Source organism: Polypterus senegalus, chromosome 11 (genome assembly GCF_016835505.1).
Source record: "Polypterus senegalus isolate Bchr_013 chromosome 11, ASM1683550v1, whole genome shotgun sequence".
NCBI lineage: Eukaryota > Metazoa > Chordata > Cladistia > Polypteriformes > Polypteridae > Polypterus > Polypterus senegalus.
In genome coordinates this window covers 23,129,059-23,146,484 of record NC_053164.1, presented here as the reverse complement: position 1 = coordinate 23,146,484, position 17,426 = coordinate 23,129,059, and the positions used below count along the sequence as shown (strand labels likewise).

The window sequence follows — 17,426 nt, the reverse complement described above, 5'->3', positions numbered from 1 at the left end:
ACATCCCAAAGATGCAGTTTATGTAGACTGGAGAATCCAAAATGGCTGGCTGTGCGGGAGAGAACCTGGCGATGGCCTCGTAACTCATTCAGGTTTAGATACCAGGACTGATTCTTGTCCTTTGCACTGGAAAAAAATGTGTTTGGAAAATGAAGAAGTGAATGAACGAATTGTGACCCGCACATCTTTCATCGATAATCTTGCTGACCATCACTTTTGTTACTGTTGTGCCTGCATACTTAGGAAGAACCCTCATGACCCATATTTTTCACATTTTGTGCTGCTTTCAAGACAGCGTGAAGTCATTAAATAAACACTGTGTAAGTTAAAACAGTGGTTTCATTCTCTCTGACATCTGAACGATAAGAAAATAATATTGTTAAAATGTGACCAAAGGCTTGTGCTGGTTGACTTGTAAACAGCTGAAGTGATCTCATTGCACTCGCGTGCACCTCCCAAAACCTTTCGATTCTTTTAAGGTTTCTTTACCCACATTTAAACAACAAACCAAATAATAAACAGAATGAGCAAAATTATTCCATTACAAGGGTCAACATTCACAAACATGACTCAAACAAGGAGCTTTTCCACTGAAGAACCAGCTTCCTACCTTTTCAGAACTGATGCCCCTTAAATTAAAACAAGGTTCATCTTCATAAGAACTCATTTTTGCATTATTTGCTCAAATACGCATTTTCTGTACCCAGGATTTCTGCCAGCCTAACCACAATTCTTCACTCTCTTTCCTTCATTATAGTTTAGCCAGGGTTATACAAAACTACAGTGTCTTTAATCCCCCCCCCCACACCCCCCCAAGGGTTTTGCTGGAAGCTTATGTAGGTTCTGCTTCTAGAGAGACAGAGAATGAGAGACACGCATGGAGACGAGAAGCTCGTGGCACCCACAATCCATGTTCCTGGATGGGGAAGACATTACAGAAGGGCTGGTATCCCATCATTCTCTATCTCTCAATGTCTGCCTTTTCATTTCTTTTTCGCAGAAACACTCATGCGTCGTTCTCCCGCTCTCTGTGTGTTGCCTTCATCTGTTGAAGAGGTAGTAGGCAGGCTCTGTGCCCATTTTGCAATTTCTTCATGTTCTGAAATGGCCATTGATATCGCCTCAATCCATTTCTTAAGCTCCTCCTGTAAATAAAAGATATTGTACAGCTATAAAGAAATTAAAGTTCAATATAGTTTGCCGTCCTCCTCCAAAAATCAACATTATTTCAAAACTCTGAAACCTCATCAGAGAAGTTCTCTTACATCTGTAACTTGTGTATTGAAACACACTAGTTCCGCAGAACCAGACATATAATACAAACGTCTAGAGATGACCATGAGTAAATTCTACTTGAAAATGGGTGGGAACAATTAGATGCCTCACTGAGTGTCACATTTCTGAACCAATCCAATGCCTTGTGAAGGTGATGCTCAAATTCAGGGTGGTGAGTTGGAACGGCAAAGAGCAATGTTGCTCTTCTTAATACCGTATGACACAGTCTGAACTGTCTACAGCCGATAACAAACTGCAAGTGAAAAATCTTCCTGTAGAATGCAAAGACATCAATGGGCTAGTGGTGAAAGTGACCGATATATTATCATAGGTGCTACACGAGCTCTTTGATGTTCATGGTCATGACGGTAGTATTAGGGTCAATGTAAGGTTGCAGGAAATGGCAGCTATGTTTGTGAAAATATGAATTATGCATTTGAAGGAAACAGTGTGTCACACCTTGTTAAATGGAAGAGAAAAGGACTGCTGTTAAGAGAGTCGATAATTAAAAGCATCCACCTTCTGACTGTACGTCTAAACGAATAACCAAAGTAAGTTAACAATACGGTCTAATTGCAAATACCAATATGTCATGCTCATTAAAATGTACTAATTTTTTATTATTTAATTATTAAACTTCGGGTACCTTGTGCCTACTGAGCTTCTGAATGGATAACAGCAATTGTACCTTTCTCTCATTGTCAAGTATTTTCTTTAGTTTCTTTTTCCCTCTCCCCTTCTTTTTATAATTATTTTGTATATTTTTGTAATACATAAATAGAAATGGGATACCGCCACCCCAAATGTTTAAAGTGCATGGAATGTAGGAAACTGGGACGGGTTTTTAGGAAGAAAAAAAATATAATAAATTTAAGATTGAGTTTTACTGATATACAGACATCTGTAATTGCTACAGACATTTGACAGAAGACCTGCCTTCAAGGAAATGTATATATTCTAGTTTTTACTTGTCATCTTAGGGAGCTAAAAATAATAATAATAATAATAATAATAATGTGAGACGATGGACTTAATGGTGTCAGCTTGTTTGTCTAATGTCTTTTCTCCTTAATGAAGGTATCACAGTGGCACAGCCGGGCCATTGTCTGTGTGGAGTTAGCACATTCTCTTCATGTGCACTTGGGTTTTCACTTGGTATTCCAATTTCTTCCTGTCAGATTAAATTAAGTTCAGAATTGGGTGGGTGTACGGCCTGTGATGGCGCCTTGTCTCAGACAGATTTAACTGCTGTCTTGAGCCCAGACCTAACAAAATGAATGAAGAGATGTGTGAAGAAAAGCAAGCTAAGCTATTCATCTGCTAACAAATGTAACCAAGTACAACTCTCACATTTCTTTCATATTTTTGGCAACAAGAATGCCTTTTCACAATGAAACGACACAAGCAAACCAGTACACTCCTTAAAAATAAGGGCATAGATGTTTTGAAAGGATCATTCAAAATTATTCCGTGTAAATATTTAACCATCAAGAAGTTTTTTTGCCTGTTTATGAACACTGAATTAGCTTCTTAAAACAAGACTCCTCCCAAAAATGATATTTTTTGATATTTTAGTTACAGCACATAGTTTTTAGAGATGGTTAAGAAAAATTTTAAATCCAATGTCTTCATGCAGAATGAGAGAAAACATTTTATGATATGATAGAACCCAGTGAGGCGGCACGGTGGCGCAGTGGTAGCGCTGCTGCCTCGCAGTTAGGAGACCCAGGTTCGCTTCCTGGGTCCTCCCTGCGCGGAGTTTGCATGTTCTCCCCGTGTCTGAGTGGGTTTCCTCCGGGCGCTCCGGAGGAATGCAGGTTAAGTGGACTGGCGTTTCTAAATTGGCCCTAGTGTGTGGTTGTGTTTGTGTTGGCACCCTGCCCGGGATTGGTTCCTGTGTTGGCTGGGATTGGCTCCAACAGACCCCCGTGACCCTGTGTTCGGATTCAGCGGGTTGGAAAATGGATGGATGGATGGATAGAACCCAGTGACCAGTATTGTAAAATGGCAAAAAAAATGGACAAAATATCCATGGGGAAAAAAAGAAAAAATTCTCAAGTTACTTGTGTTGTATAATCCACATTTTCTGAAGTGTTTACAAGTGAGCAAGTGAATAACCTCCCAGACGTAAACGCGGCTACTAAGGAAGTACTGAGGGATTTGGAAACTGTAGACGGAGAAGTGCTGCTCAGATTAAATAAGATGAAATCAAACAAATCACCAGGACCAGATTATATTTATCCTCGAGTTCTTAAGGAGGCTAGTGAGTAAAGATATAAACCCATGACACATATTTTTAGGAAGTCACTGTGCACTGGAGAGATTCTGAAGGACTGGAAAATAGCAAATATCATCCCGTTATATAAAAAGGGTGACCAGGCAGATCCAAGCAACTATAGGCCAATAAGCTTCACATGCATCACATGAAAATTAATGGAAGGAATTATTAAGGATAAGATTGAGCAACACATGGCAAGGACAGGAGTTATTAGGAACAGTCAGCATGGGGTCAGAAGATTGAGGTCGTGTTTTACTAACATGCTGGAATTCTGTGAGGAAATAGCAAAAGGATCCGATCAAAGTGGAGCTTATGACATTATTTATCTGGACTTTCTGAAAGCATTTGATAAGGTGCCACATGAGAGGCTGGGCATCAAATTAAAAGAAGTGGGAGTTCAGGGTGATGTTTTTAGATGGGTGCAGAATTGGCTCAGACACAGGAAGCAGAGGGTGATGGTGTGAGGAACCTCATCAGAACTGGCCGATGTTAAGAGTGGTGTCCGCAGGGGTGAGTGCTTCTATTTTTAATATATATATAAATGATTTAGATAGGATTATAAGTAACAAGCTTGTTAAGTTTGCAGATGATACCAAGATAGGTGGATTAGCAGATAATTTGGAATCTGTTATATCATTACAAAAGGACTTGGATAGGAGACAGGCTTGGGCAGATTTGTGGCTGATGAAATTTAATGTCAGTAAATGTAAAGTATTACACATATGAAGTAAAAATGTTAGGTTTTAATACACCATGGATGGTTGGAAAATTGAGAGTACACCTTATGAGAACTCTGTATGTTCAATTTCCTCATAATAATTACTCATGGTGGCTCTAAAATCCGTACTGACCCCTACTCTCTTTTTCTGTTTCTTTTTCCGGTTTCTTTGTGGTGGTGGCCTGCGTCATCTCCACCTTCTCAAAGCTTCATGATGTTCCAACAATGATGGATGGATTAAAAGGCAGAAGTGTACGTCACCATTATCATCAAGTCCTTCCGTGAGAACCCTAAATCCAAAGAGGACAGTTTCATTTATGTTAGGTTGAATGCCCAGAGGGGACTGGGCGATCTCATGGTCTGGAATCCCTACAGATTTATTTTTTTTTCCAGCCGTCTGGAGTTTTTTTTGTTTTTTCTGTCCCCCCTGGCTATTGGACCTTACTCTTTTTCGATGTTAATTAATGTTGATTTATTTTGTTTTCTTATTTTTTCTTTTATTTTTCTATTCTTTATTATGTAAAGCACTTTGAGCTACTGTTTGTATGAAAATGTGCTATATAAATAAATGTTGTTGTTGTTGTTGAGAAGGATTTAGGAGTCATAGTGGACTCTAAGCTATTGAGTTCCCGACAGTGTTCAGAAGCCATTAAGAAGGCTAACAGAATGTTAGGATATATAGCATGATGTGTGGAGTACAAATCACAGGAGGTTCTGCTCAACCTTTATAATGCACTGGTGAGGCCTCATCTTGAGTACTGTGTGCAGCGTTGGTCTCCAGGCTACAAAAAGGACACAGCAGCGCTAGAAAAGGTCTTGAGAAGAGCGACAAGGCTGATTCCAGGGCTACAGGGGTTGAGTTATGAGGAAAGATTAAAAGAGCTGAGCCTTTAAGAGAAGTAAGATGCTGCAGATGTTCTACCAGACAGTTGTGGCGAGTGCCCTCTTCTACGCGGTGGTGTGCTGGGGAGGCAGCATAAAGATAAAAGACGTCTCACGCCTGGACAAACTTGTTAAGAAGGCAGGCTCTATTGTAGGAGTAAAGTTGGACAGTTTAACATCTGTGGCAGAGCGACGGGCATTAAGCAAACTCCTGTCAATCATGAATAATCCACTGCATCCACTGAACAGTGTCATTTCCAGGCAGAGGAGTAGCTTTAGTGACAGACTTTTGTCACCATCCTGCTCCACTGACCGACTGAGGAGATCGTTCCTCCCCAACACTATGCGACTCTTCAATTCCACCCGGGGGAGTAAATGCTAACATCATTTTTTTTTTTTTACTATTTAATTTAATATTGTTTCTTTGTATCATTATACTGCTGCTGGATTATGTGAATTTCCCCTTGGGATTAATAAAGTATCTATCTATCTATCTATCTATCTTTACAGTTTAAGCAAAAGAAGATTAAGAGGTGACATGATTGAAGTGTTTAAAATTATGAAGGGAATTAGTCCAGTGGATCGAGACTGTGACTTTAAAATGAGTTAATTAAGAACACGGGGACACAGTTGGAAACTTGTTAAGGGTAAATTTCGCACAAACATTAGGAAGTTTTTCTTTACACAAAGAACGATAGACACTTGGAACTGACTGACTCACTGATTGACTGACTCATCCCTAATTCTCCAACTTCCCATGTAGGTAGAAGGCTGAAATTTGGCAGGCTCATTCCTTACAGCTTACTTACAAAAGTTAGGCAGGTTTCATTTCAAAATTCTACGCGTAACGGTCATAACTGGAACCTACTTACGTACACATATACGGCCATAGCCTGCAGCTCGGTCACTGTGTGAGGCGGAGTTGCGTCCCTTATCATCACGCCTCCCACGTAATTGAGTGCCTGCCCATATAAGGCCGTCCATCAGCAGCAATCCAATAGACACACTGCCGCTAAATATTTGTGGGTGAAGGACTGTGCTTATGCAAACGAAGATGAGATGGTCAGGGATAGAATAGTGTTTGTCACAAACTCAGCAAAAGTGCGAGAGAAACTTTTAAGTGCTGGGTCTGAGCTAACATTAAATAAAGCCATGGACATTGCAAGATCGCACAAGATAGCACAAGCACAGCTGAGAACCTTTGATGCTTGTAATCCGAGCGGCTCACGTGAACTGACTGTGAACGCAGTACGCAGAGAACAAGCAAGAGCTCCAAAGAGCGCTGAACAAAAAATGCAATACACAATTGAGAAGGCAGCAAAAGAATATGAAGCAAGTGACGCATACAAGCATATTCATAATTGCAGCTACTGCGGAAACAAAGCACTGTGTAAACCTTAAGTTTAAATTAAGTTCATAGACATGCTGCCGCTGGCGTTTGTTATGCCTACGACGAATACGATATTCGTGAGATGCAAGTTTAATGAGAAGACGCAGGGTATAAACTAGACTTTAGATCACTTTGTAACGGAGTTAAAATTGCTGTAACGGAGTTAAAATTGCTGGTGAAGGACTGTGCTTATGCAAACGAAGATGATGTGGTCAGGGATAGAATAGTGTTTGGCACAAACTCAGCAAAAGTGCAAGAGAAATTTTTAAGTGCCGGGTCTGAGCTAACATTAAATAAAGCCATGGAAGGCCGGGAGGCCATAATGGATGGACTGGGCGAATGGGTTTACTGCGGACAGTTCATTCCCCCACATGACAGGTGGCATTATTCCTCAAGTCTGGACCAAATTAAGACACCCGCAGGATGGCATGGGAGTTGGTGTCTAGAAACACAGCCCTGTTGTGGTCTTTGGATAATGTCAGGGGGTGCTGCCATTTGAGGACTTCCCTGTTTTCCACACGACCCAGAAGTGCTCTGGACAACCTGGTCATGAGATCAGAAGCAGTTCATTTGTCAAGTTTATAAGAGGGCCCAATGCCTCACTTAAATTGTGTTAGAGTTGTGAGGGAACACTCTTGGAGGAGGAAGGAGAGAATTGTGCATGCTGTATTTTACTGGTGTTCTACAAAAGAAGGTGTTTGGTCAAACAGTAATTATTTATTTCAACTTGGAATTATGTTTAGTATTACTGTGTCTGTGGTTTTGGGCTCAGTGGTGCCCTCTTGTGGTTACACTACCTTTGACAGGTGCCTTGGCTCTTTAATAACATTTTAGCAAAAAAATACACGTGTTTTGGACTTACGACTGGTTAACTGACATGTGGATTATGCAACATGAGTAATGTGAGAAGTGAGTGTATTTCACATCGTTTGCTGTTGTACAATACCAGACATTACTGAGTTCTATTATATCATAACCTTTTTTCTTTGGTTTTGCATGAAAACATGAGATAACATTTTGTTTTGGCCATAACTACTAAATATATGTTAAGTAACATATAAAAAAATGTTTTGGGCAGAGAATTCCTTTAAGACCTGCAGTGAGGAATGTTATAAATCATAAAAACAAGGCATTCTGAAAACAACTGAACGATGCAATGCAGTGAACTAGTCAACACATTCAAATGAGCTTAAAGGCTGAAGAAGGCCACAGCATGATGACAAGCCTCATCTCTGGCATTTTAATTCGGTTTGTCTATTGGTATGGCACCATTTTGCTGTTAAATGGACTTGGTCTGACGTGACAGGCCCTGCAATGAATATTGTGATTATTACTGCTAAAATGTATGCAGCTTAAGGAGATTCAAGCAGCTGGGTGAAGATTTACAGAAACTCACCTCATCTTTTGCATGGAAAAGGAATTCACTACCTTCTTTTGTTCTAGAGAAAAAAAAGCAGATTAATAAAAAGAATGTACACATTTCACATTTAAGAAAAGCAACCATATCTAATTTCTTAAAAATGTTACTAGTAAGTACTCATCAGGTCCAGTTCAAAAGGGTGTGATATGCCGAGAAGCATAACCTCTCCAAAAGACCATAGCCAGAACTCTTAGGCATAAATAGGTAGCCAGAAGTAGGAGGAACAGAGTGATAGAGGCGAGTCTAGTTAGCCATATCATGAGTGAGTGGGCATGAGTGCATGGCACACGTCCCGATACACCTGGATCCCATCAACATTCTATATCCTAGTGACTCCATAAGTGATCAAACAGATTCAAATGACAGATCAATGGCCATCCCTACAGGGACATGTGGCAGCTGTGATAGAATAAAAGTGACAATGCTGGACACCTGAAGACCACTGTTCAATAAGTAAATTAATAAAGCGTTTCTCCTAGTGACTAAGGAATTGGAAAGTAACACAAATGTTTGCTGTTTCATTTTGCTCCAGCAGAACTGTTTCAACTTAATGGTGACTCACGTTCTCTTGGACACAAATGAAGATTAAAGGGAAGGGTATTTAGGACCGTTGCCAGGGGGCACTTATTCACTCAAAGAGTTAGTGGGAATCTGAAACAAAATACCAAGCCACAGAGTTGAAGCAGAAACCTTGAGAACCCTCAAGAAGTACCTGGATGAGATGCAGGGACATTAGCTAAACATGCAAACTTGATAGACTGAATAGTCTCCTCTCGTTTGTCAAATTTCTCATGTTTCTATGTCCACTGGCTCAAAAGGTGACTAAAAAAAATACAGCATTGTGATGTATAAGTCATTTACAACAAAGGGGTCAACTGAAAAGGTAAATGTAAGCCGTATTACAGTTCTGGTCTTAGGCCAGGCAATTCAGTTACTTTAAATGCTAGATAGCTGGTCAGAAAGCTGTTAATTTGCTTGTGAAAACCATAAATAAGATTAGAATAAACACAAACATTGACACAATAAAAAGTAACCATTTTTTCGTTTGATCTAAAAGACAGTGGCATGTTTGGTGTTCAGCCAGTCCAAGTGGGTACATGTTGCTCCTCTTGTCAGATCACTACATTGATTTCCTGTAAAAACACATCTTAAGTTCAAATCCTTGACGCTTGCCTCCAGAGTAGTTAGTGGGTCAACACCTACTGTGGCAGACAACTGGGGTCCTTACCAGGCTGGGATGCCTCTGTAACGAAAGGACTGGGCTAGAGACTAGGGAAAAGGCATTACCTCTCTCGGGACGACAGATGGCAGTACCCCTGGGCCACAGATTGCCTCAAAGCTTCATGGGAGATGGAGTCCTACTAGTCAGTCCTTCTGGGTTCCATGGATGCATCCTGAAGTACTTCCAGACCATGCTAATGGGCCACCGGGGGTACTCCCGGGTGCAGAATAACAGATGCCTTCATTCCAGGAGGCAAAGCCTGCTGGAGGAGGAGTGGAGGTGGACAGAGGCAAAGAGAGAAAGAAGGCAAAGACAAAGTGCTGTGTGCTTTTTTATTATTGTGCTTGTGACTGTGGCTGAATTTCAGGAAATGATTAGGAAAGAGTTTCCCACAACACAATACAAAGCTTGTGTGTGTTTTTGCTGAACTTGTGCCTGTGTCTGTTTGTGTCAGGTTTGAGGAGCTGGAGCGCCACATACAGGCCACACTACATATATGCAGTGGCGTAGCTAGGAGGGGGCGGTCCGCCCCGGGTGGCACATTTTGGGGGCGCCATTATTGGCCAAAAGGCTCAGTACAATTCGTGTGTAAGCAGCAGGGTTCGGAAAAATATCAATCATGAATGAAAAAACTAAAATTCTCAGATTTTTACCCAGAAATGCTTCAAAAATAATTTTCAGACTGTCCTTCTAGGACGGCATCAGATACAGCAGTTGAAATTTATGAGGCAATAACAAAAATAAACACAAACATTACACCGATAATAATTTCTAGGAAGATAAACAACTAATTTACAATTTAGAATTTCATTTTGTTATCAATCCGAATGTATTCTTGCTATGCGCAGAAAACATCCCCACCTATCACTTGTACACTACATTGGTTCTGGTTTTCGCCGCGTAATTATATTAAATAATTTGCACATGGCTTATTAGTGTGTCTATACTATATTCTTGTCTAGTTGATGCTTATAAATAGTTATATGTGAAAATGTATTGCTATTTCTCTATATATAGGAATAAATCTATACAAAATGTATCTTAATTTTTCTCTATACGTCATTTTAATTTTCTAAATAGGTTAACATATTCAGATATGTTGGATGGAGGCAAACTGAAGCCCCTCACCGCCCCCCTGCCCCGAGCGGCACAAACTCTGGCTATGCCACTACATATATAGAGACAATCCTGAGGTCTTGTGGTCCTTCCTGAGTTCTCAGTGAGTTCTGCTGATGAATAGTGTCTGGCAATGCAAACTCTAAATGCCATCAAATCTCAATCTCATCAAATGTCAGATTCTTTTCACGTGTATCTCCTAGCTGGTGGAACAAGTTACCCACATCCATTCAGAATTCTGACTTGCTCATTGGGCTTAACAAGCATCTGAATTCTCTTTTGTTTGGTGAATTTCTTTCTAACTGATATCAGCTGTTAGATTTTTGTAACCCAGGAATTGCAACCCGCTAGCATCTTTACTTGTGATGATCAATCGTGCAACCTTGCCCTGTAGTACTTGTTCCCAAGAAGTCTCCTGATGTTTACTTGATTATGTTGACCTCTTTTGTAAGTTGCTTTGGATAAAAGTGTCTAAGCAGATAAATATAAACATAAAATGTAAAGCATTCCAGAAATAAATTGTTACCTTGTGGGATGGCTAAGGCAACATTAGGGTTGGTTCCCACACCTCTCCTTGAGGCACCCCACCATTCCAAGCATCTATTTAATTCCCTAAGCAGCACACTTGACTCAAATTAACGAGTCAGAGGTAAGCCAAACTGGACAAGTGATGCAGTTTAACAAATAAGTGGGAGCACTGGACGGTAACCACAAATTACGGGGCGCATCATTGAAAAATTTGGAAATGGTTAAACCGACACATCTTAACGGACATACAGATGTGAAAAATTTGTTGGTACCATCAGAGGTCATTGAAAAAGTGCTGCATGCTGCCTGAAAAGTGATTTAAGTTAGGAGCACTAACTTGTGTACCTGCATGCCTTTGAGATGTCACCAAGTAAAGCAAATCAAATGTGAAAAGAGATTAAGTGTTTGCTAATTCTACAAAGGTATTCTAAAATGGACTGGACACATTTGTTGGTACCTCTAGAAAAGATCATAAATAATTAGATTTGAGTTATTTTTTAAACTAGCTGTTTTCTTGAATTAGTTTCACACTTTAACAATTGTGCAATCAGTCATTTAGCCAATTTAAATGGAGAAAAGTCATCACTCTGCTGTTTAGTGTCCCACACTGAACACGTACCAGAGAAAGCAAAGAAGAGAGAATCATCTGAGGAGATGAGAAAGAAAATTACAGACAATTGTAGTATTAGGGTGTTGTATCATGCTAGCCTTTGTGAGTGTAGTGAGAAGTCAAGCAAAATGACACCTTTTATTGGCTAACTAAAAAGATTACAATATGCAAGCTTTTGAGGCAACTCAGGCCCCTTCTTCAGGCAAGATGTTATACAGAAACTAGAGTTCCCTGTGTTTATATATACACCAGAACAAGTAATAACATTGGTAAATCTTAAGTGAGACATCTTAAATGTAAAAAATTAATAGACCTCTTCAGGATGAGATTCATTAATCAAGAGAGGAGAACAATGTATGGTCAAGATCTTTGGATAAGATAACTGTCCAACAAAGTCTTTGAAAGTTTCTGATGTGTTTTTCAATACAATGTGGGTCTGTAGTCAGCTTGTCTACATCAGTCCGAGAGTTGCACACAATCCTCATACCTGGCCATAAAATTCTTGTCTCTATTTAAACCATGTTGTAATGGAGGGGTCCTCAGTCACAGTCCTGTAGAGCCGCAGTGGCTGCAGGTTTTTGCTCCAATCCAGTTGCTTAATCAGAAGCACTTATTGCTCAAGTAACACTTCTGCTTCACTTTAGTGGTCTCGATTGTTAAGATTTTGAACCCTTATTGCTTATTTTAGTGTTAAATAGCTGTATTCTTGGTTTTTAATTGCTCCTAATTAGCAAAAACATGCAAATGACAAAAGAGACCAGCAGTTCTCCATTTAGCTTGTTACCATTTACCCCTGTGTGTATTTATCATGCACAATGGGGTTTAGTTAAATACTTGGAAGGAAAGTGAAGAGAAAAATGTAAAGGACTGAGGATTACTCATCCATTTTAGCCTTCAAATCATTTGGATGATATCCTTAGAAAGGGGAAGAAAGAATATGAGAATTACCTGACATAGCAGAGTTAAAGCATTAACAAGCCATGAAATTAAATTATTGGCAAGAATCGCTTTCTAATTAAGCAGCCGGGTTAGAACAAAAACCTGCAGCCACTGCGGCCCTCCAGGACTGTGACTGAGGACCCCTGTTGTAATATATTACATTTTTGAGTTTGACTTCCCATTCTTTTCTCTCTTGCTGTGTTCTGAAGTTGCCCATAAGCACTGTGACTTTAAAGTCCCTCTCACCGTGTCCATGGCTGTTGAAGTGGGCCGCTACAGGAACATCTGTGTTGCCACGTTTAATGTGGAATCTGTGTAAATTCATTCTCTGGCGAAGTGTTTGTCCAGTTTCTCCCACATAGAGTGCAGTGTCAGGACATTTCATGCAGAGAATTAGGTAGACCACATTAGATGATCTGCAGGAAAATGATCCCTTTATGAGATGTTCAAGTCGGCAGTTTGGTATAACTAACTATATGGTGTGTATTGTAGATGTGGGCACACGTTTTACATCTTTTCTGTAGGCAAGGAGATGTGCCATTTTCTGTTGGTTCACTTAGAGAGCTTCGGACAATTAGTTGCTGCAGGTCTGGTGGTTGTCTACATGACAGGAGACAAACATGGAGGCGGCCTGGTTGAACTGCTGTGAACTTCTTGTAAACAGAGAGCAGTATGGCAGACAGACAGAGATGACCAGAATTTCAGCCTCTCCATTAAAGAAAGTGGAGTAAAAAACTGACTTAAAGGTATTGGAGAAATTGTCCTATTACAATTAGACAAACAGCAAGAAAAGCTACATTAAGGAATTCAGACTCTTTTCATTTAATCCTTTAAACAAACACGGCTTGTCTGAGTTTTGACGGTGAGTGAGCTTGTGTGATTTTCATTTTCAAATAGAAAAAGAAAAAAGAATTTGAAATTGCTGCTTGGTGAACAACAAGATTTGTTGGCTTAACAGCAAAGAGTGTTTATGTTACTTAAAAACCTGTTAAGCATGTTAAGCCTCATATTTTCTTGATAAACATCTTAGGAACGTTTAATTGATTCGCAGCTTTTTTAATGGATTGTACGGTATTTGTTGTTTGTTTGTGTGTGTGCCATATAGTATATACACTGTACTATATATATATATATATATATATATATATATATATATATATATATATATATATATATATATATATATATATATATATATATATATATATATATATAGTGTGCCATATAGTATTTTGATTAGAAATAAGTACTACAGAATTAATATATTAATCCATAATTATGATTACATCTCAATTATGAATGTCTTTCTGGTACACTAGAAAAAAAAATAATAATATAGTAAATGAATATTTTAATAGCAAAAAAAGTTGCAATTAATGATCAGAAATGATTTAAACCTATAAGTGAACGTATATTTAAATTTAAGAAGTGTTTTTAACTGCCAATACCAATTAATTGAATCAATATGTGATAACATATAGAATGTTTTGTTAGACAAATGATGAAAATTACTTTTTAAAATTAAAGTTTTTTTCAGATAAGTACATTGCAGAAGAAATTAAACATTATGACAGTCTGTACTTATGAGAAGCATTTCATTTTCATTAATGTCATATGCAAAATGTATAAGTACTTTCTGTATGTATTTTATTTATTTTGCCAATTTTATGGTTACTAAACAATAAGCCTAGTGAATTTCATTTTGTTAATAAACAATGAACAGGTAACACCTGTGCTTTATAGTTTAAATATAAAAATAGCAAAGGTAACACTATAACATAAAGCATAAGGCTTCTCCATGTCTGCTTATGCAGGAAAATGGCTTAAAGGTTTTTTAAAGAGCTAAAGAAAAATAAAAATTGGAATCAATATCAGAATATGCCAATCCAGTAACATGATATCCGTGATTGGTATCTGTCTTAAAAAAAAACAAAACAAAACAGATCAGAGCATCCCAAAAGAGTGTAAGGGATTTATTGATGAACAGTGGCAGAATGTGTTGCAGACTTTTTAAATTTGAAAGTTTTGTTCCATAACAAATGTAGAAATGTCTACAAGTAGGTTGAAGCTTCTGTGAAGCATTGTGATGGGTTTGTTGTGGTCTGATCTGTCAAGTTATTTCTTGATGAGTACTGTCTGTATCGGGCGGCATGGTGCCACTGTGATACTGATGCTGCCTCATAGTAAGGAGTTCACATCCCCAGATCTCCCTGCATGGAGTTTGTATGTTCTCCCTGTGTCTGCGTGTGTTTCCTCCCACATTCCAACGAAATGCAGGTTTGATGAATTGGCAACACTAAATTGGACCTGCCATGTTTATGTTATGTGTGTTCACCCTACAATGGACAGCCACCCCATCCAGGGTTTGTTCCTGCCTTGTGCCCCATGCCAGATGGGCTAGGCTCCAGTCATCTCGCTGTGACCCTGGTCAGTATTAAGTGGGTTTGAAAATGACATGACCATCAGTATTTCTTTTTGAATGTACACTGTATTTAAATATTAATTATATATTTACTGTTATTTATTAAGTTCTGCCATTCAGAGGAAAATGTTGGCTAGTTTACATTACAAATGATACTAATAAAGGGTCGCCGCTGAACAACTATAGATAAAACTATAGGCCGAGTAAGTTTGAGAGCCACCGGTTTAGAGGATCTGGTCAAAATAAATTGAATGAGAGAAAAAAGGAGTGGATTTAGGTCCATCATTATCTGCAAAAACATTTTCTTAGAACTTTTTTTTTCAGAACTCTCTAAAATCACATGCTGGCTTACATATACTACATTTTCTTTCAGGAGAATAATGACCCCAAATATCACCTGGACAAAGAAAAGATAAAAAAGCCGCCGAAGACAAAAGAAGAGTTAAGTTACGGCTAGTTGTTTCCAGAAGCACAGAGGAATTTACCACAGGGTAATTTGAAAAATTGTGTGTGGGACTCTTAATACATAAAACAATCTCATTTATAGCATCAGATGTGGTATCTAATCTTGAAGGTCACTATGTCATAAAGATGGGTAATTTATTCAAATTTAACATAATTTTGATGAAAAAGTATAAAGCAAAATCAATTATTTACAAAACGTTACTGTTATATATCATTGAATTTATATTGAATTTATATTTTATTCTAAAGTTATATAGAGTTTTCACAAGCAAATAAACTCACTGCTCAGATAGCCAGCATTAAAAATAAATTTCCTGAGTGAGAGACACTATATGTCAGACAGAAAATGTCTAAAAGGTTGTCAATGTTAACTACTCACTTTAATTTGAAGACATTCTTCTTCTTTTTGTAAGCATTTGCAACTTCACAAGCACAGTTTTGAAGGCTAAGAAGTGGCTCTCCATTATAAGTGGAAGCTGTGTTTTTGGCGTCCTTGTAAAATCCCATTTCACCATTAGAAATTGTGCAGTAGAGGCTCACCCAGGACCTATGAAACAAAGATGCAAATCTTGAGACATTTTGAGACAATGACATTTTTATTTATTTATTTATTTTAACAATACACTAGTGGAATTTGTCCTGGGGTCAGATTTATACAACTTGTGTACACACAAAAAGACGCTCAAATTGCATGCATGTTGGGTTTCTAAAAAAAATACCTTGAAAGGAGAACTTATGGCAACTTTGACACATCTGTACACAATATTTTAGAGAAACAGGGAAATTATGACAACCATAATCAAGCAGGGAAATGCAGCCAAACCAGCTAAATGACAACTTACATGCATAAGAATTTATATCACTGAGCCTTTAGTAGAATGACCGCTGACGTGACAAACATATTAAAGCTCAAAAGTGATGAATATGATGTACAGACTGTAATTTAATTCCCTTTTATGAGGGCCAATGCTGCGTAATTGCACTGAAGAACTTTTTTTTGTTTTGTTAATCAGTTTAAATTGACTATATCAGGATTTCACATAAATCCCAGTAAACACACAGACATGATTTACTCCCCACATATAAAAGAGCCATTCAATTTTCCTAACATAACTGGGGCAATAGACACTCGTAGAAATATGGGAACCTAACAAAAATGACACTGCTTTTGTTAACTGTGTGCAGTGACATTTCATTAACACACAGGGCATCTGCGATGCCAAGATAAGATTGACAAATGTTATGGCTCGGTGGCCTTGGTTAACCCATCATTTATTTATTTTGAGGCAAAGTAGCATTGTCAGACAAGTTGCTTACAATGCTGCTGTTGTACATGATGGCTGGCTTGTTGGTAAGGTAGAGTAAGTAACTGAACCTTTATCATATTGCCTGCACTGCTCATTGTATCAGCAATCACTTCTGTACATGTGCCAGGTGACAGTGGCTACTTGCTCAGACACTGGCACCTTACACCTTTAACCAGCTCAGTCGATACATCGTGTCAGAGACTGCTTGCTGTGGACTGATTTATCGCACAGAAGTTGATGAATATTTTTATGTCTTTATTTGTAATATAGACAATGCAAATGTAATATTAAATAGTGTTTCAGGAGGCACAGTTTGCTTCATTGATGAGAACAGCAGTGCATTGCTAACCACCCGCCCCCCAGTGTTTAGGACTGACTCAGGATGTGGAATTTATGGTGATGGGGATGCAGCATCAGACCAGCTTGGCAAGGACTTTGGTGTTTGGATGTACATGAGCCTGTGAGCCATCTACAGCAGGAAAGCCACAAACTGCCTAAACAAGGCAATTGGGGGATGAGTTGTACCTGAGAGCTTTCATTGGTAACTGGTCAGGAAAGGACAGGGAGACTAATTCTTTTGGTCCAAAGTATGGCTGTTTATGGTTAGTCTTGAATCGGAGTTTCATTCTTTACTATAACACCCCATTGGTTTGAGTTTTTTGGTAAGAATTGTATAAAATTGGTCACCTTGCCTTTATCTTTATCCTCTCTTTCTCATCATATGGCCATGAAGAGAAGACAACTCTATGTTGGCAGCCATACTGAGACAGGCATGTGGTCTGGTTCAATACTCTACATGTTTATCAATAATACATAATTAACTTAACTCCTGCCTGTTTCTTTACTCTAATTAC

At 38.6% G+C, this 17,426-nt stretch overlaps 1 protein-coding gene across 1 annotated transcript in view; it reads right to left on the bottom strand.

Moving 5' to 3' along the window:
* Positions 1 to 253: 253 nt before the first annotated feature.
* LOC120538737 (spectrin beta chain, non-erythrocytic 4-like) overlaps positions 254 to 17,426 on the bottom strand; it is a 461,881-nt gene continuing 444,708 nt past the window's right edge. Inside the window, exons 36-38 of the mRNA XM_039768162.1 lie at positions 15,645 to 15,812; positions 7,940 to 7,982; positions 254 to 1,145 (exon numbers count right to left, since the gene is read on the bottom strand). Coding sequence (XP_039624096.1) covers positions 984 to 1,145; positions 7,940 to 7,982; positions 15,645 to 15,812 — 373 coding nt within the window. The 3' untranslated portion in view covers positions 254 to 983. The remainder of the gene's footprint in view (positions 1,146 to 7,939; positions 7,983 to 15,644; positions 15,813 to 17,426) is intronic.